The sequence below is a fragment of the Uloborus diversus genome, chromosome 5 (assembly GCF_026930045.1).
Source record: "Uloborus diversus isolate 005 chromosome 5, Udiv.v.3.1, whole genome shotgun sequence".
Lineage (NCBI taxonomy): Eukaryota > Metazoa > Arthropoda > Arachnida > Araneae > Uloboridae > Uloborus > Uloborus diversus.
In genome coordinates, this window is record NC_072735.1 from 85,822,478 (window position 1) to 85,844,133 (window position 21,656).

Sequence of the window (21,656 nt, forward strand, 5' to 3'; positions counted from 1 at the left end):
GATTTGTTTACTGATAGTAAACAAATGCAGCCCTGCGCATGATGAATCACCAGAAAAATATAAATAAATATCTGAAACATTAATTGATTAATTAACAAAAATGTCAGTTCAGCGTTGCATATCCTCCATCGAATTGCCCATTGTTACTCTATATTACATGCACTAGAGCTTAAACAGTCTCTTCTAGTTTATAGTTAAAATTTTGGTCTTTTGACCATAATTAATGAATCCTCCACGGCTGATGAGCTCTGGATTCACTCTTTATCTATTCCTACTTAATAGCTGTTTGCATTTTTCCTTTTTATCATCTTTTGTTATTTATAATTTGTTTAATATTTGTAATTCTGTTAGCTTAATTTTATATATATATATATATATATATATATATATATATATATATATATATATATATATATATATATACTAAAAATAGCGGGATCCCCCCCCTCCCCTCTTTGAAATGTAACCATATCCTAATATGGAATTGTTTTCTGATTACGACATTTCTGCCGTCCTCCCAATAATTAAAAATAAAATCAGCATCGTTCCACCTCTTGACTGTAAATATCCGATAACCGATATGTAATCATCTCTCCTCACCCCTCACCCTTTTTTTCCGGGACTACACCACAGTTTCACACTAAGCTTATACCTCTTATGTTTATATATATATATATATATATATATATATATTCATATCCTAACACAAAAAATTGCATTCTTTAATTAAACTTCAGACAAGAAACGAATTAGCTTTATGAACGAAATAAGATTCGGACGTGGTAATTGAAAACATTGTTTAAAAAAAAATAATAAGACAATCGTTTTTCCTGTTCAATTTATGATAAATTTTCATTTCATTCATCAATTTTTCATAAATATAAAATCTGGGAACACATATCCAAAAAAAAAAAACTTTGTTTCAAAAATTACCGCAGACCCTTTGGTACTGACTTTATTTTCTGTTCTGTTCAACCTTCGCGTCGGTTCTGTTCAAGTGGGGTTTTGGCCGCCAGCTAATTTCCTTGATTGCTCTTCACGACGGGGGTCATTTAGGGGTTCCTTTCCCTCCAGAACAATGACAGCTGTGATAGGTCACCTGTTCCTGCCTTACATCGATTACCGTCCACTCCATTGGCCGTTGAAGTGTCAATCACTTGATTCAGGTTCACTCCCGTCGTTCAAGAAAAAAAGTCATTTACACCCTAACTTCAATGTTTTTCCTCACTGAAGAGCAGCCTTAATTTATATTCCCCCACTTTTGTGTTTGAGTAAGAAAAATTTATCACTACAAAGCTGATAATAATATTCAACAACTTCAGTAAAAAGTTTTGCTTTTGAAGCAATCTACAATTATAAATTACAAAAATGATTATTTAAAAACTTTTATTAGTAGATTTTACAAATTTTGAAGCACCAAAAAAATCAAGGTACAAAAATGTCTTAACTTTTTACACACTTGAAACTTTCATCTGGATTGTGTTGAATTTTTTTACACGTGAACTGTTTGCTCAGAAACAACATAGGCCAACAACTGCTTTGAAAGCTTATAGGCACTATGATTAAAAAAAAAACATTAACATTAATTAAAACACTTTTCTTACCCCCCCCCCCCCCAAAAAAAAAAAATCTTTTGCAAATAAAAATGGGAAAGGACATACAGGAGGTTTACTTTTTTTCTTTTCTTTTTTTCAGTTTTTAAAATTTCACTTTTGTTATGCATTTCTGTGAAACCAAAACCGACTGAGATTCTTCAAAAATATTTTATATGCTTTCTTAAATGCATGGAAAGAATTCACAGAAATCCGAACTTAGTAGGAGTCAAACCACATGTTTTTTTTTTTTGCTTAATTTTACATTGCATGAAGGAGCAATTAAAATAACATTAATAAAAGTATAAATTACTAAAAAAATTAATTAAAATGAGTCGAGTTAGGGTAGCATATAATAAAACACTTCAAAATTTTCTAAGTAGTTGAAATATGTTTAGGATGCAAAAGGATTGAAATCTCAAACAAGGTACGGAATTTTCAGTAATGGACATGTTTCGATTGGGTAAAATAAGGAAGAGGGGAACCAAAAACGCTAGGAAAATCGGAATCTTTTCAGATTTAGAATTTGAAACTGCAAAAAATCTGCAGAAACTACCGATTTTCTACAAATATCTTCCAATTCAAGATATAATTTTGCACAAATTCGGCAGATTTCTTTGCGTTCAAAGTAAATCTAACGTTCCTGCAGATGACTTATCGAAATTTTAGATTTTCTTCTAATTTAAAGAAATCTGCAGAGTTCGTGTGAAATTCTTTCCTGTTGAAGATATTTGATATCCTGTTGAGTTTTCCTCTCACATTTGAACAGAATTGTTCTGCAGCTCAGGCATTGTTCTGCGACGTACGTCGCAAATTTAGTAGTATTCTGCTTTGGGGAATAGGCATTAAGTACTTGGCATGAAAGAAATAAAAGTTACTTGTGCAATAATCCTTGTTTTCCAAAACAGCACAGTGCCCTATAACACTGAGAAGAGGATTGGTGTCTTCAATGGAGCTGAGAAACACTTCTTGGCGGAAAAAACAATCGAGTTGGAGGGTGCTGCACTTCTTGGGGAGTAACAAACCAGGGACCATGATAAAAAGCATTACCCCTGTTAAATGAAAGAATATTTTTTATATACCATAATTAAGAGTGAAAATTCATAGTATAGAAATAAAATATAACGATTATTATTGAATTCAAAAATTTTTACTTAAAAAATTTCAATAACACACTTAAAATTTTACTATATATATTTTTTAATATGATGCTTTGCCTTATCATATTATCTGTTTTAGATCAGTGATTACTAAGTACAAATCTATTATTGTAAGGAACAAGCGTGGCAGGAAATTGCACACTTTCAGAGAATCATACAGAAATAAAGTAGGGAAAATTTTATGAATATTATCTCAAAGGCATCTTTGCAAATGACAAGTTCATGAACAAATTGAAGAACAATAAATAGAGAAAATTGAGCTTACGTTTTATCAATCCACATTTTGTCAATACGACCAATCAGCGATTTATTGTGTTCTGTTCGAACGTAACAACAGTCACCTACAAAAATATACAAAAATTTAAACACAAAAACCAGAGAAAAAAACTACAGATGGCGAAACACTTAATACAGTAATTGAGCTTTTTATGTTTTTTTTCCCAATAATGTTGCATACGGTTTTTTTCCCATTTGTTGACCTAGAGCACTGATGCAGACCATTACCATTGAATGACATTAATACTTGCGAGAGTTTTGAGGTTCAGGCTCTCACTAGATGAGGGAACCTAGGCTATTACAATACAATATTGGATGAATTTAATTCAGCCAAGTTAAATAGATATACAAAAGATCTTTAACAAACAGATCTTTTGTGTATCTATTAAACTTGGTGTCAGAGGTATAGTCCTAGGAAAAAAATAAGGAGGACAACTGTAAATTTTAACATTAGACTTATTGAAATTAAAAAGACATTGTTAAAATAGAGGGGGGGGAACCCGACTTAAAATTTTGTGGCAAGCGATGATAATAGTAGACCTGGTAGGTGTTGTTATACAGCATGATTTATAAAAATATTTCAATGAAAGCCAACCCAGGATCAGAAGTTTACACATGTTTTACTCAAAACCAAAAAAATGTCCACCTCTGTATGTCCCTTTGTTTCTCATTGTCACAATTGTTTCATGAAACTATCAAAATTGGTTTTTGACAGCTAACTCAAGCGGTTAAAACAAAGCTTTAAACTTTTAAGTGTGAAAAAATCTTAACAGTTGCAGAAGCACTTTCAGAACTATTGTATTTCATTTTTACGTCACCAAAAAAACTTAATTCAGCCAAGGGGTGTTGTAATAGGAAAAAAAATTAAAAATGCATTTATACCTAGTTTGTAAGTTCCAGAGGGTATTGTATACTGCTCATAATAAACTGCACCTTCATCTGGATTTGGTACTTCACAAACAAGATTCTATGACATTAAAAAAAGAATTACACAGTATTCATTGCATTTGGTAAAACAAACAACATATCAATAACACAAAAATTAATCTAAATGTTGAACTTTTTGGTAAATCTGTATGCATATTGCCTATTAATTTGGAAATCTGTTGCCGAAATTTACAAGTGACGAGCCACAATGTTTCAGTTCAAATTTCAATTTTTTGAAAAAATATATACTAACAGAAGAACACAAATGGATAACTACCAACAGAAGAAGTTGATACTAAATGATCCAAGCCCTGAGAAAAAGCAGCAAAAATGTCAAATTATACCAAATGTCTAAAAAAAAGCATTATTGAAGGAAAGAAGATAGTAGGACCTCAATCAATCAGAGTGACAGGGCCTGATCTCCCTTCAAAAGTCAAAAATTCTGAATTAAAGAGAGCATTTAAAAATAGCAATCAGGACATCCCTGAAACTTTGAATTTGAACAGCTACATTTGCTTTGAAATGGAATGTTTCTAATTATATTATAGAATTTTAAACAATAAAGTTGTTGTCAATAAATGTCACTCCAGTCAGAAAACACAATTAAATTTAATAAGTAAGCTAAGCTCAAGGCAGTACTCAGAAAATATTTTCGGCTGGGTTTCCGTATTAGAAGTATATCAGAGCAAGTATATTTAGTCCCAGGTGTATCTTTTTGTATAATTTTGGAGGCGATCCAGCCCTGTGAATTCTTTCCTGGGAACACCTTCAAAAAAAGCAAACTCTAACTTTTATTGCATTATTTTATAATGTAGTTTTTTTTTCTTCTTCTTTAAGTTTAAACATATATATATATATATATATATATATATATATATATATATATATATATATATGAATAAATAACATTCAGTTCATTTCTTTTAGATTCAGCATTTTGAAATATCTTAGTATTTAGACAACTATAATTAATTGGTGCTCCAAAAACTTACTGGTGGGTTTAAGGGAGGAGTGAAAGTTACATAAATTAAATGCATAGATAAATTCATTGCCTGCAGTAGTAACGACTGCCTTTGATGACCTTGAGGTGATATTGCTTACATTCCAAAAATAAAATAAAATTAAGGAATACAAATGATGATTAATCGAGGTCCTGAAGGTTTCGGATAATCAAAGTTCCGTACAATCTTAAACTGACCATAACTTAATATAATTTTCTCCAGATATGAATCAACAAAGTTGCATTTCTTCAGAAAGAGCCTAGTAATTTCAAGGACAGTTTTAAAGAAGGAGGTTCATAAACTGAAATATAACTAGCACCAGACTCAGCACTGCCAAAAAACTTTTTAAATATTTATTGTTAGCAGTTTTCACAGCAGCAAAGCTTCTGCACAGATGACTTACGGCATGCTCAAACCTTTTTTCTCAAGTTTGCAATAAATTAAAAAACCGGACTTACCGGACGGGGCTTGAGGACCACATCAATATCAGGATCGTCTCCATCACTACTTTCATCTTTTGGCTTCTCAAATCCATCTTTGAACATTGATGGTACACGCACTGCATCTACTTGTTCTTCTCGTAGTACAATATGGACATAATTATTCGGAGTAAAATTCCAAATCTGAGTTCGAAATAAAAAGATATTTTTTTTACATGAATGAACTCAATTTAAATATATATTTCTTAATTTCCATAAGACGAATTTTTATTCAGCAGTTATATATGTTCAGCTAGTGTCATAAACAGAAGGCAATGGCACATTAATTTTTTAGACAGAGAACAACAATGGTTTGTTATAGTTTGCTTCAAAAGGAGAGAAATTAACCCGATTAGCATCAACTCATTGGCCGATCATCGGCCATTCATCGAAATCGATCAAACTTTGATCTGCCGATCAGGGCTGCGGAGTCGGAAGGAAAATGGCCGACTCCGACCCCGACTCCGACTCCTGGATTTTGAAACGCCCGACTCCGACTCCAACTCCGACTCCGACTCCGGATTTTTTTTAATTTTTTTAATTGCATTTTTTCAACTCCCTCTCTCCATTCAAGGGAAGGGGGAAAACCTCTTAACAGAGATTGAAATATTAATTCCTTTTTATGAAAATTTCGCATTTTGTTTTTTATTGTAAACCCAAGACGTCATACAACGTTATAAATTCAATTTAAAAATCAAACTTTCCAATAGTTACGAGTTAAAAGTGAGATGACTAAAAAACCCCTTTAAAAAATTTTGAAAATGATTATCTGTAATTTGCCCCCCTTTAATGTTTAACAAATATATATTGATCAAATCGTGTGCTTTCAATTTTTGAAAGCTGTAGCTTGAGAGAGAAAAAAACTTTTTTTCTAAACACAAGTTCTTGAGAGGGAGTGGTTTGCCCCGGGTGATATCCATCTGGTAGATGACACCCAAAGTTAATTTCAGAGTTTATAAAAAATATAAATACTTTAATTCTGAAAATTTTCGCGAATATATTTTAAATTATACTTCATCAATAAAATTTCAACGAAAATATAGGGCACATATACGTTAGGAGCTAGTTTAACACAAAACGCGGCGGTATACAAATTTGTAAGAATAGCTTTTACTATACCTATATTTCTTCTTCGCTCAATTTTTAATTTAAATTTTATTGGCTGCTTTAGAATTAACCTAAATATGAAGATTTTAAGATTAACTGCAATTCTTGAGTGTTGTAATCAAGAAATCATTTACACTTATTTTGTTCCATACTTTTTAGTGAGAACCAAGCTTACAGAAATAATCTTAATAAAGAAAAAAAACATTAGATTATTTCATCGAATCTTTTGGATTCGTGCTTTCTAGCCAGAACTTCTTTGAATTTGCCGATTACACTTAAACGTTTCAACCTTAGCTACGGGCGTCGACTTACTAAATTGTTACGTTTCTTTTACTATTTTAAACTGAGATAGAACAAAACACTATATTTCTATTTTTATTTGAAAGTGATTACTTGAAAATGTTATTCAACAAAACCGTTTGCTGACAGTTGCTATTAGTTAAGTTAAAAAGCAAGCAAACTAGGGGACGGCTACAGAAAGTTCGGTAAGCATTCAAGCTAGCTGATTGCCATAATGGCAGTTATTTTCTCATTAGTATCTTTTTATACATGTAATCGAACCAATCGGTAATCAATTTTTTAAAAATGCAAGGAGAGTCAGTGAAAAGGAAAGAAAAAAAGAAGCCCGGAGTCGGAGTCGGAGTCGGCATGTTTTCTAACGACTCCGACTCCGACTCTTTTATTCCAAAATCAGTCCGACTCCGACTCTTCGACACCGACTCCGACTCCGACTCCACAGCCCTGCTGCCGATGATCGTATTCTAATGAGTTTTCATTGGAAATTGCTCCAATATGTCTCATCAGCAATAGTAGAATCTGATCATCGAAATCCAATGCATTTTGCTCCCTATACCGATGAGATTGGAGCAATATACGAGCAGTGCTGTTCCGAGGCGATGAATTTTGGAGGAAAATACGATGAGATTCGGAGCAATATATAAGCAGTGGTGTTCCGAGGCGATGAATTTAGGATGAAAATACAATGAGAAGTAGTAACAGCCACGATATAGGGACAAGCAAGAGGAAAACAATTTAACAGTGGGAAGGGGGTCCGCCATTTTGGATGATCACGTGACCCTTCCGTCATCTTGAAAACTTTCAGGAGAGATATTTTCGGATGACGTCATTTGGGACAATTATTCAATATTTTTAATAACTTGTTTATTTAATTTCTTACTTTTGATGAACGTGATTCATGAGTTTAACCTAAGTTGCTTTGGCCGGGAATCAAACCCTAGGTCTCTGGAATACGAGCTTCATATGCTAACCACTAAACAAGTAACGCTCTTTCCAAGGAGGAAAATAATATGTTAAATGGAAAATCATTTGTGGTGTAAGCTACCGGGAGCCAAGGCCATGACAGATTTCTGAACGGAAAGTGAGAATTTTATTCAGTGAATATGATTGTGGCGCCAGCTAGTGAAGAGTCGGAATCGATCATTTTGCCCGCAAACCGAATCAGAGTCTGTAATTTTGGGAGTCAAATTGAACGGTGTGGAATTGTTTTGGAGATAGAGAGAAATCATTCAAGAGTCGGAGTATCATTTTGTTCACAATTCTAGTGAGATAATCGGGGTTGGAATTGTGGAGTTAAAGTTGAATTGATTTTGCAGCAAGTCGGAGTAAACCCTTCCAAAATACAGGAGTTGGATTTGGAGTTAAAGTCTCACTCATTTTTTTTTCCGATTCTCAACCCTCAATGTTGATCCGTATAGGCTTACGTTTGATCAATAGTCGGATATTCGAATAATAAAACTTATCCTATTTTAACGGTTGGGAGATTTCCAAAAATTTTAGATTAGAAAATTTTTTATTGGAAAATTTAAACGACCTACTTTTTTTCCCGATGAAATGTAACTCCGCAAATTTTCATCTGAATATTTGATCGTTAGGATCTCTTTTTCCGATAAAATGTAGCTCGGCAATAATTTTCATCTGAAAATTTGATCGTTACGATCTCTTTTTCCGATGAAATTTTACCGGCAAATTCTAATCAGAAAAATTGATCGTTACGATTTCATTTTTCGATGAAAAACAGCTCATCGAAAACTGGTTCTCGGATTCTGATATCAACGATATTAGCATGCGTTACGCGATGAGTTTAGGAGGAGGCGATGATCGACCCAGCAAAATCCGAAGAGTTGATGCTACTTAGGAAATTACGGTAAGATGAATCCTGCACATAATTGATAATTTGCAGGCGTTACAGAATCAGGAGGATGTTTGGCAATCGACATATGCCGATATCTTGTTCGAAAGTTACTCGGTTGATAAAGTTTTTAAGATGTGTCCATTTTTGGGATCATGGATTTTGAAAAGTATCATATTGAATGATTTATTGAATGATCTTTTTCCAAAGTACTTCTTTTTTTACTTCCCGGAGTGAAATCTAGATTATCATATAAAATTTTAATATAACTATTATTCTTACTATTTTAACTTACTTTATGCTAAAAAGTAGATGCAGTTTTTTATTTAAATTAAAGGTAATAAAATAATGTTTTCAAAAAGTCAATATTTGTTACCTTTCAAGCACAGCTACATTTCTTGTACTAATAACGGTGACTGTATAATATATAAATAGATAATATATAATGAGATAGATTACATCATTTTAGAAGTATTGAAGCAATAAAAGTATTACAACATTTTTGAAGTGTCTCAGAGTCAATAGCAAATCAAGAAACACCATGAAAACGACACAGGTATTAAATAATCAAATAAAAATCTCTCGAATAGAGTAAGTACACAGAGGAAAATAATTTACAAAACAGTTAAACACTTACTTTGATTTTTTTAAATGCTTTTGCCTTGGCTGAATATCTTGACTCGCATACATATACATCTTTGAATTCAAACTCCTAAAACCAAAATAATAACAATAAAAATATAGACTTAATAAAATTATAACTGTAAAAGAGATTTGCACTGGTTATGTTTTTACAGAAACAGCATTTTGTAACCACATTAACAGTAGTTTCGAAATCCAGCTCATAACTGTATTTTTAATAATATGTGTAGTTTCCGTACGTCGTTAATATTTTGTTTACATTTCTGAATCAAGATGCATGTGCATAACCCTTTAATGTAATTGGCAGCTGAGATGGGAATATTTGTGCTTGTTTAAAAATTCAGCTAAAGAAAATGCAATACATATTTTCAATAGGGTGTTATCTTTTGGAAAGCGAAAATAAGTTCAACGTTTTCTACTGCTAAAGCAGCCTTCATGTTTTCTGGGAACAAGTGCTACTGGAAATCATACCCTCTTCATTTGCTATGAAATCTGTTCTTCACAGCCATCAGAACTTTAAACATACAATGAAATCATATCAGAAAGGAAAAATGCAAACAAAAGGGAATATCTCCATTGAAGTTCAAAATTTAAGGAAAAAAAAATACTTCTGTGAAAAAAAAGTGTCTGATTCATAGTTTATATTCAATCAAAATTTTCAGTAGTTGAAACTTTAGGAAACTTTAGAGTGTCACTAACCTAATAAAACTTTGGAAAGAGGAAAAAACAGAAATACACAGGAGCCGATAAAGCCCGGACAACTAAGAAAAAATACCTTAGCAATGAGTTTTATAAGAGCAAGAAACTTTTAGAAACAATGTTACACTGAATTTTCCCATAAACTCGGAGAAGTAATTTGTTTAACACCTAAAAATCTTTCCTAGTTGCAAAGAATTTACCTTTTGTCAGTCTCTGGGACTACATAACACTCATTATGAACTTTGATTAAATTTACATGATAAATAAACAAATATAATGCAACTTTTGAATTTATATTTTAAATGGTATTAGACATTAACTTAAAAAGGCACCAACAATAAGTACTGTATTTAGAAACTTACATTAGGACGAAACTTGAAATAGTCTTTAACAAACATGACATAACATTTTCCTATCACTTGATTCAGTGGAGTACTGTTGTAGTTGTCACTTTTGAAAACTTCCTGTAAAAGCAAAATAGATTCAAAACTGTCGAAACAAAATTAGACATTTTAAAAGCAGAAATAAATTAAAAAGAGTACAAAAATATAAGATATGCTTAATTATAAGGTATAGATGTTTTTTTTTTTTTTTTTTGGTAAGCATATAACCATGTGAAGAAACATCCTATCTTTTCTAATTTGATAAAATATGTTAAAATTAACTTTTAAAAAGATATTTGTCCATTTACGGAGGGTTACAGCAATCACCTTTTCTAAGAATTTTCTAGTAGCTAGATGAAATGTCTCATTGGGACGATAAAACCAGCAACCATACAGCCATTGCTCTCCTTGATTATCTCTCCATAATTTTTCAACATGCATTATATGAGGCTCCATGCCCTTTTCCCTATGTAAAAATAATATGAATAAGAACAATTATTTGTAAGTACAAAGCTAACTTTTAAAAAAAACCCAGAAAATCCAGGCTTTTTCATTAATACGATATGATTATCAAAGAATCTAATTCACTAGAATTCTTTTTAATTTTTCCTAGTTTGCAATACATTTCTTACCAACCAAATTCTTGAGAATTTATAAATACATGCATTTTTTTGAATATATGTAAAGCATATATATTTTTGCAAAGGAAAAGTACTAAAATCAAGGAAGTTTTCATTTCAAGGGGGGGGCGCTTAAGCCCCCCCCCCTTCCCGTAGCAGAAAGCTGCCGACACGGCGACATTGTCGCAGAATGAGAGAGAGTTTGTGCAGAAAGATTTTGCACTAAGGACGGAAAAAAGGGATAGGGGAAAAAAAAGGTCAGCAAAAAAATTATTCTGCAGAACAATACCAAAGAATAGCTGTTTCACGGTAAAAAATTTAACTTGACTATGAATTAAGGAAAAGGCCTGATTTCCTATAAAAAATAAAATAATTGCGACAATTTACAAAAGAAAAAAAAACTTTGGCGAGCGCCAAATCGAGCGATCATTGATGACTGTGATAGTCTGCAATATGGGAGATCGGTAGGTATGGCATGGATAGAAACCAGTTCTAACCAGAACTTCTCACAATGTGGAGCGATTTTAAAGCAACCCTGTATTGATCAAAGAAGAGTGGCTGGAAACGCACATGTTTGTGTTTGTGTGAAAGATTTGTGCTGACTTGCTTTTTTTCACCTCTGTTGAAAAATTAATTTAAGTCCTTAAAAAATTGCTTATTTGCGGTGTCGCAAGTTGCAGCAACAGAAAACAGATGGAATACTTGATAAATTGTGTTGTATTTTGGGCTGACTAATCTTTATTCAGATAGGGGTGATTACATGAATGAAAATCTCTTTGGAGGAGTTATAGATTTTTTTCTAAATGCAAATTCTAATTAAATTCTTTTTTCTTCACATGGAAAGGGAACTTTTTTTTGCTCCAGTACTTGATTTAAATTCTTTTTTTCACATGAGGGAGAGGGCAAGGGTGCCCACCTGGCGGGGGGGGGGGGAGGTCCTGGAAAAGACTGAGACATTAAAATTTGTAAGGAGCAGGGGGGGGGGTGTTTTGAGGGATTTTTTTTCATAGGGGGATCTCGGCGATATTGAAAGGGGTGTGCCCTTGCCCTTAGGGGAGGGGGCAATCCTGGAGTGGGATTTCTTTTTTGCTGTAGTATTTTAATAAAATCCTATTTTCTTCCGGGGGGGTGGTTGAATTTTCAATTTGTTCGGACTAAAATGTGTTTTTTAATTAAATTTATTTTCCGTTTGGGAAGAGGGGGATACTTTGTTTATAATCTTGTGTATTGCACATATTAATTTTTTATGGGAGGGTGCCCTTTATTTTATCATTTTTTTTTTTCAAAATCACATGCATGTTTTAGTTTTTTTTTAAAACTGTAATGCATATTTTAATTAAATTCATTTTCCTTTTGGGGGGAGGGGGATACTTGGTTTTAGTTGTGTAAAATACATATTTTAATTTAGTTTTCTTATGGGAGGAGGAGGGGTGATCCTTATTTATTTTTTCAAATCATATGCATGTTTTAGTTTTTTTTTTTTGGGGGGGGGGGCCACAAACTGTAATGAATATTTTAATTTAAAAAAAAATTTTCTCCGGATTTTATTTCTTTGAGTATTGAATAGATGTTGCATCTAGTTTTCTGGTATTAAAAACTACAGATAAGTAAATGCTAAGAGATTAAGACTGAAAACTTAAATATGAGAGTGGCATCTCTGTTTAAACAATCACCCCCTGGTACAACATAATAATTTACACTAGCATTACATAAATTAGCATAATAATTTACATTGCTTTTGGTTAGATTTGATTTTTTTTTCTCCACTTACCAATTGCTGTTACCATGGTGTTAATATTTTTTGCCATATAGACTTAGCTCAAAGTTACTTTTTTTCCCCTAGCGCAAACTGAAAATCTGTTGGAAACCCTGATACTGAGCTTTAATGCTTTTTGTTTTTGTATAAATGAATTTATCGAAACAAGAAGGTGTGTGAAATTTGTTAATAAATAAATAAATTTTCCACTTTCGAAATGAACTGCTCTTAAGTTTGTCCATTAGTTCATTTTTCACTTCACGGAGCATTCTTGCAGAAAGAAATTAGATTCAGAAAATTTGTCGCAGAAAGTAAAATAAAATTCTGCCACAGGGGCCCCCCCTATATGGGCACCCCTTGAAAGGACTTAATTGTAAGTGACAAAATTATATGAAGAGGTTGATTTTCAATGTGTTATTTTGTGAAGAACAAAACTGTTTCAAGAACACAGACTGCAAAGCAAGCTCAATTTATGCCTGGATTGAACCCTCTTGTTGCAAAAAATTTTAAATTGCTGCATTTTCAAACTCTGTCATCACATACCTAGATGTGACTGCAAATCTTGACCTTTAAAGTAAGAGCATCGGCAGAGATTTAGAATCCCTTTTATCAGTGCAGCAAAGTTCACATTTAATAATAATTACTAAACAGGTGTTTATATTAAAACTGAAATTCAAGGAGGCTAGTTGAAAATAAAAATTGATTCTGAGGTAGACAATCCGTAAATAGCTTTGCAATTATAACAGACGTCATATAATTTCTCACAAGTTTAGCAATCATTAGAATTCATTCTAGCTCCACTTTAATACAAGGGTTGCTATTTATGTTTCTGACCTTGCAAGATTTAGAGTTGCTTAGCGATCAAAGATGATTCCAAACAAAAATTCGGTGTTTAACCATAAAGTCTTTAGAACAGTTTGCCATTTTGTTGTAATTTGTTGTTTACAGTAAATTGATAATATCATCTCAGGCAAAAAATGAAATTGAATTGTGAACATTTTTGTGCTATTATTTTTTGTAACTTTTGATGAGGGTTATAAAGACAAGAGTGCAACGATGAACTTAATCCTTTTGGTAACGCACCATCCTACAGCACTGTCGAAAATGGGTGTAACAGATTGAATCAAGGTCAATCTTTAATCCAGGACTCCAAATTCTGTTAAAGCCGTTCAAAATCTGTCATTGTGAGAATTCCCGCTTTATGAGTCCAGTGGAGCTCCTATGAACCCTTTCCATCAAGGTAATACCTTGCTTAAGATCAAAATTGAACAGTATCATAGCTGCCAACCTCAAGATACAAAAAATAGGAGCACTTAAGGGAAAAAATAGGAGCACTGAGGGCTAAAATAGGAGCATGAAATCGTGGCCTGCGCTAAACCTTCCTTCTGTACCATAAGTTTCCATAAATTCTAAGCACTTATAAAATGTTTTTCTAAATTTTCATGTTAGATTTTCAACAAAACTACAACCAAGTTTAGAACAAAATTATTTTACATTAAAAAAGCAACATTACATAGATACAGATTGAAAAGTTTAAAAAAAACATGATTACTGTTTGATTTAATAAAACTGCAATCCTTTTTAAAAATATGCTTTTATACATATCCTACATGCATAAGAACATATTGAAGATTAAAAAAAAAATTATTTCTTATACTTGGAAGTAAAGCAACTTCATAGTAAAGGTCAAGACTCTGAAATTTTGAAAGTGGCCAGTGGCACTCGACTCCAAAAACTTAGTGGCTACCAATGTCATTAAGTTTTGAAATACAAACTGGAGTGGGGGAGGCAGTTTTTACAACTTCCCTTAAAAAAAAAAAAAATGAATAGGATTTAAAGAGAGATAGATATTCAATACTTTTTTTGCACATGGAAAATTTAAGTTAAAATAGGTTTCTGATTTATTTAAAAAAAATAAAAATAAAAAATAAATGAAGGAGAAGTCAGCAGGAACCTTCAATTTAGATGAAATAGTTTCAGTTTATAGCAAAGTCTACAAAGCAATAAGGATCAAATAGATTAAATAATTTTCTTGAAGGGGAAATTTAAAAAAAAAAACATAACTTTTTGCCTTCTGTTATTTTTAATAGTTTGTATTGAGACAAACAACTAATTCTGTTTTTGGGAACTTAGGCTATTGATAGTCTTGTCTACTTCATGTTGCAAATGACAAAACATGGCAACAACGCGAAAAAGTCAAGACAATAGATTTTTGAGTTTGTTGCATTAAAAGTAATTATAAATAATTAATGAGCCTTAAAAAAATTAAAATTTAGACCAAATAGCGAGTTTTTAGCACATTAGAGTCTAAACCAATGAGGATCGAGTAATATTCTGAAGAAAAAATTTTGCATTTTTCAAGAAAAAAATTTAGAATTTTCCGAAAAAAAAGCCTATTTTGCATTATTTTCAATAGTTTGCATTCCAATCAACAACTAATTCCAATTATGAAAACTTGGCCACTAAAGAGTCTTGTGTACTAAAATCTCGCAAATGACCAAATATGGCGACTAAGTCAAAAATTCAGATATAAAATTTTGAATTTATAGCATGAAAATAATTCAAAAATAAAAAATCCCCATGAAACTACAATTTAATTGCGAATTTTTAGCACATTCGTGCCGAAAGCAATAAGGATAAAATGAAATTTTAAATGGTATAACTGTTTTCATATTTCTCAATAAAATTATTTAAAATAACCAAAAAAAAAACATTTTGCTTATTTTCATTAGTTTGCAGTTAAAAGAAACACCCAATTCTGCTTTGTCTTTGAAAACGAAGGCGCTTAAGTATCGTCTGCTAACTTCCATCTTCTGAATGACCAAACATGGCGGCTACGTTTTACACGTAGCTGAAATGCTCGATGAAAAAACGACGATCTCCAATCGGCGCTCCCCCTCAGTGTTTATCCTGACACTAAGCTTCCAAAGCATCAAATTGTCTTCTCTTTTGTTGAGTTTGCGCACAATTCCTGCTTTCGAGGATAGGGAAATTTCTTCTTTTTCCTCAAAAATCGAAAAGTGTACAAGCAAAGTCAAAAAAACGGAGTTTTTTGGAAAAAATCGGATTTTTGGAGTATGCAATAAAAATCGGAGAAACTCCGGGAAAAACGGAGCACTTGGCAGCTATGCAGTATACACCAAATGAGGTCTTACCGAACACCTGCATAAAGGTAGAACTTTCTTAGTATAATGTGAATAAGATCTATCGATATAACTCAACATTCTGTTGGCTTTGTTATTTGCTGCACTACACTGCTGACCAAGCCTAAGTACTGACCAATTTAGATAACCAGATTACAAACTGTTTCGTCTTTGCTAAGGATGAATCCCTGTTAATCTCCTAAAGGAATGTATGTAATTTTAAAGTTTATTTTCCTTGTCTTTTTTTGGTCAAGTAGAAAAAAGTAAACTCAATAAATAAATAAATACCTTGGTTCAATGTACACAAAGTCACCAACATTATATGTTTGATTTTGAAAAATAGCACTATCAGAACTAGATATTTCATTTGTTCGTGTCTCCTCCTGAAAAAAACAAAAGAAAACATAAAAATAACTGATATAAATGGGAAAATTGAAAAAGTGTACAAAATAATTCACTCTCAATAGCAAAAACTACATGAATGCAGTGAAAATGAAAAAAGAAATCTGCATATACTGTCACACAAATGTGGTAAGGTTGGTTGGGGGAAGTAGGTCACTGGGGTAAGTGGGTCACCCTTTAAAACTGAAATATGGATAAAGTTTTCACTTTTTTTGCACCAGTCAAGTTAAATTTCATCACACTGAATGGTTTTGCATATATTTGGATTTCCTGGATTTTTTTTCTAGGTCATAGCACTCATTAAAAAAAAAATGTTTAAATGCAAGTTTAAGCAACGTTTTTCAACAAAATGTTTCCAGGTTAGTTTTTATAATTTTTTAAAGATAATTAATTTTTCACGTACAGTTTTAACTAAAATTCATACAACGACAGGCATTTTTGTATAAAATATTATTAATAAGTGTTTAAAAGGAGGGGTCCCACTTACCCTGTAAATTTTTGCTATAAGGGATAAAGTGGGTCTCCCAATAATAACGGGGATTTCAAAATCAAAAGCAACTCTTATTAAATATTTGTATTAGTGAAATATAAGACAACTATGATGACCTAGTAGGAATTGATAGTTCAGCTACAAAAGCTGTAAAGCTGGTGATTATGTATTTGTTAAACTTACATCAAAGTAAACTATAAAGCATTATGTACGTCTAATGTTGGAAGTTGATGACACAAATTTAAAAAAAAAAAAACTGTTACAATGAGGAATAGAAATGGTGAGTTTTTATTGGCCTGGTGCAGAGGATGTTGGAATTATTGCTGCGATGAAGTCCAGTATGATGATATTTTTTCCTTAGCACACTTACAACAGACGCAGCCATTTAGTGTTTACAATTTCTTTTTCAGCTTACAGTTTTGGTTAATTTACCAAAATCAACCTTAATCAACTGTATTACGTTTATTGAACACACCTTTGTATGTTAAAAATAAAATATGTACCTAATAGGTTTTCAATAAATTTCAGATGTTATTGCTTTGTTTTTTGTTTATATATTTTCAGTCATACAAATTTAAAAGACAGTAAATATCTCGTAAATAGATGCGTTTACAAAAAAATAATGCATACTAAAAATTTACACTTTATCAAGTAAAACCTCTGTAGCCCTTTTTCAGATATACTTAATTTTAATTTAAATAAAAGGAGGTTGACCCAATTACCCCTTATTATGGGATAAGTGACACACCCATCTGATTTTTTTTTTTTTTAAATCTAAGGGTTAAGAATATTTAAAGCATTATTTTAAAAAATAGTGATAAACTTTTGTTCATTAATAATGTCTAAGATAAAATAAGACAATAAGTTTAAATTTTTTTGTTTAAAAACTTTTGTATAAGGTTTCAAAAAAAAAAAAAAAAGATCAGTTCAGGCATCCCACTTACCCCAACCAACCCTAAATTTATTTTAGATATTTGCTTTTTCCAAACTACAAGCCCAATAAATACAGATTACAGTCAAAAATACAGACTCTGTTTGAGTCCACCTCTTTTATCAACAATACTAACATGTTTGTATGCAAGTGTGTATAACTTTTTTTATGTAAGAGAAAGAAACTCTACACTTGTTTGTTTCCATTTCTAGATGGGTTTACTGCAATAGAGTAAAACCAAATCTTACAGATGTATGTCTTACAATAATGTTCATTGACATAATAAAATATAAATTATGAATTAGTCTGTGTTAGGGATGTAAAATTTCTAGAAAATTTGAAGCTGTGAAAAAAAAATTAGGAAAAAATGGATAAATTATTTTTTTTCCAATTAAAATGTACTTTTATAGTAATGCTTTCTTACAAAACTTAAAAAGTGCTAAATATCTAAAAATACATGTTGTCTATATTATTTTCCTTTTTAGAAATATATGTTAACTTTTACTGTTAAAAAAAAAAGGCTTTCTGTTTTTTAACTGCCAGTAGATTTCTAAGTTTATAACACCAAAAATTATCCACTTTAGTTCAGACATCATTCTCAATTAATTTTGAATAGGCTGCAGTTTTATAAATTTCTAAAACATTTTCTTGACAGAAATTTGCTGTTTTTTTTTTTTTTTTTTTTTTTAAATTTAATTATGTGATTTTAAACAAGAAGTTGTTTCTGTCTCATAAAAGCTTTTACATGCAGTTGCATACACGCGTACACACTACACACATATATTACACACATTAAATGAAAATATATTAACATTTTAACTTAAACATTTCCATTATTTGATATTATTGATATAATCCTGTCCTGTGTATACATTTAGTTATATTGACAAAAATAGCATGTAATACTTGGGTACAAAGAGAAATTACACCATCTTTCAGATTGCATTATCAAAATTAGTGCTTTCATGTGAGATAATGAACATGGAAAGCCTTTTTAAATAATAATAATAATTTTTAAAAAAACATTGGAATGCAAACAATATAAGTTTCCAAATACAATATTTAATTTTAAAAAAATGACAATTTTTCTCTTGAGCAAAAATTAACTTCTCCAGAAAAAAAAATGAGAAAAAAGCTTTTTTTCCCTCACATTTTTTTCCCCCCCGACTCTTATTATCTCCAGTCTGTGTATTTTTCACAGTAATGTACTGTAATTGTAGCGTAAAATAATGTACAGATGGTGTAATTTTACGGAGAAAAAAATGAGAAACTTCTTTAAAATGTTGACTTAGTTTTAATTTTTATTCATTTAATCAACATGTTAATAAATTTTATTTGCTCGTATGAAAGGAAGCTAAGTAAATCCAGCTGGGAAAAGAAAATATAACTTTGAAAACCATAACTTTGTATGTTAAGCATAATGTGGCAGAGTATCAAAATATATTAAATGAGAATTTTTTTTAAAGTATTAATAAAAACAAATTCCAAAAGATATATATATATATATATATATATATATATATATATATATATATATATATATATATATATATATATATATATATTAGGGTGGTTCAAAAAAACTTTTTTTCAGCTAGAGTCCAGGACACCCCCTATTTTTTTTAGACTTACTAATAGCATTATGCTGTAAAAGTTATAGCTTCTTACTGAAATTTTAAGACTGTGCTTCATGACCAATCAATTTAACATTAGCCGTACCATAGAAAATGTCACAAATTTAGAAACATTTGATTTCCCCAGCTGTTTTTTTTTTTTTTTTTTTTGTAAATAATGTTTTTCTTGTAATGCATATGCATAACACTCGAGTATATTATAATATGTAGCATTGTTTTTTCATTTCTATGTATTCTTTTTAACCCGTTCCCCATACTGATGAAGTTTGGGGGAATGAGTTGAGCACCATCTTTCAGTTAAAATAGGAAGCTAAAACTCTTCCAGTATATTGCTATCCACCAGTCTAAAAATATTGAGGGGTGAGAGGTGTCCTGGTATCTAGGAGAAACTTTTTTTTACATGTATTTTTGAACCACCCTAATAAACAGTGGATAATTCATGATTACTTGAACTCTGAAACATTGTGTATATATATATACAAAGTAAAAACATTACTTTTTCTTGCTTTGGTTCCATTTCAGCTTCTTGTTGTTCTCGGGGTAACTTTTGAGCTCTTAGAGTTTCAACACTGGCTTGTAAATCAGCTTCTGTATACTGCAAAGCAGGAGAGAGAAGAACTTCTCCACACTTACACAACACATCCCGCCTTTTGATAAAAAATGATTGCAGTTCAACAGAATCTTCAAACACTTGAGAATCAGTACGGCTACGATGGCGGACAAATTCAAATACTTCAAACATATCTTCTTGGAAACGATCTAATCTTTTATACTTCCCCTAAAAATCAGAATTTTTAAAAAAGCACTATTAAAATCCATTATACTATTGAAACCGTTTCATATATGAGAGCCACCCCGTTTCTTGGAATGAATTATTCCACTCATTTGTATAGTCATTCAAGAAAATTTCAAGTCACAATTCTTTTACTTTACGTTGCATCTCTCATATTTTAATAGTTTCCTCATATTTTTTGATTTAAACTGGCAGAAAAAGTTTTGTAGTTATTTAATAAGAAGGAACGATGATTACTAATTCCATTTAAAATAAATTATCAAACTGGCCAAAGTTATCCTGTCATTTAAGGTAGCTTTCAGCCGTCTTGGAAATGGGAAGTAAAATATACTATTTTTTAAAATGTAGTTCAACTTTAAAGCTGAAAAATAGAAGCTCTAAAATATTCAAAAATTTCCTTTTTGCACTTCCCAACACAAGGAGATTGCTATCATTTATACTGCATAGAATATTACAATGTAGAAAGAGCAATTTTAACAACTTCAAAAATAGCTTACAAACAGTTACTTTAGAACTGCTGAATTAATTATGTAGAATATTGTCAACACTTTTTCATAAAATAAGAGTAGAAAACTTCAGAAGAGTGCAGCACTCCACCTTCTGCTTTCACACTTTTTAAAATCAAATACAGAAAAAAGAATTGAGGTACTGCTAAGTTAACCAGCATGACTCAAAGTACCCCTGAATGGTGGTAATTATGCATGGAAATGTGTGCATATAAGGAATGCATGTTAGTGTTTATCCAATAAGTACTTTTAGAGGACCAGACAAAAAATCTAAATTGGGAAATTAATAACAGTAGAATAAAAAATTTAACCAGTAAATAGCACCTAGTAAAACAAAAATCCTCCTTTATATCGTCACCTCAGATCAACAGTTGGATATTTAGTCCCATGAGTAACACTAAGATACCCTATTATTGCTCTGAGGTGACAACATACAGGATTTTCTGTTTTAACCTGTAAGACCTTTATTTTCGCAACCGTTAGGCCAAGATGTATACTTCTAATTGCAAAAATATTCAAAATCAGATGCAGAGTTAAGATATTGAAAGTTTGAAGCAAAAATAAAAATGAGTCAAAAAATACAAAATTTAACTTTCTATACAAGCCCTTGGTCCCCTAACTAATATTTAGAGAAATAACCTTCATTGAAAACCGTTACTAACACAAAAAACTTGACACTTGTGCGACCAAAACTCAAGAAGATATTCCAGTTTAAAGTTTCAAGGGGGGTATTTTAAGTCCATACAGAAGATGAGATCAGAACTTATCGCTCCTTCAGAAGAATGACAGATCGTCAAAGTACGAGAAACAAGGTATTTATATTTTTCATTGCTATTCAAAAATGTTATGCCGTGATACGCAAAGACACACTACAAAACCTCGAATAATTTGAAAAATCACACTCTATGCACACATGTAATTTTGAACACTTGCTAACCACTATATTTTCCCCCCAATTGTGCCATG

General features: G+C 31.4%; 1 protein-coding gene across 1 annotated transcript in view; it reads right to left on the minus strand.

Annotated features, from left to right (window-relative positions):
* Positions 1-21,656, minus strand: part of LOC129221865 (protein polybromo-1-like) — a 120,802-nt gene that overhangs the window by 39,934 nt on the left and 59,212 nt on the right. The window contains 10 exon segments of the mRNA XM_054856220.1: positions 2,471-2,573; positions 2,575-2,644; positions 3,018-3,093; positions 3,911-3,995; positions 5,415-5,579; positions 9,329-9,403; positions 10,395-10,496; positions 10,743-10,881; positions 16,223-16,317; positions 19,888-20,169. Of these exon segments, the coding sequence (XP_054712195.1) occupies positions 2,471-2,573; positions 2,575-2,644; positions 3,018-3,093; positions 3,911-3,995; positions 5,415-5,579; positions 9,329-9,403; positions 10,395-10,496; positions 10,743-10,881; positions 16,223-16,317; positions 19,888-20,169 (1,192 nt within the window).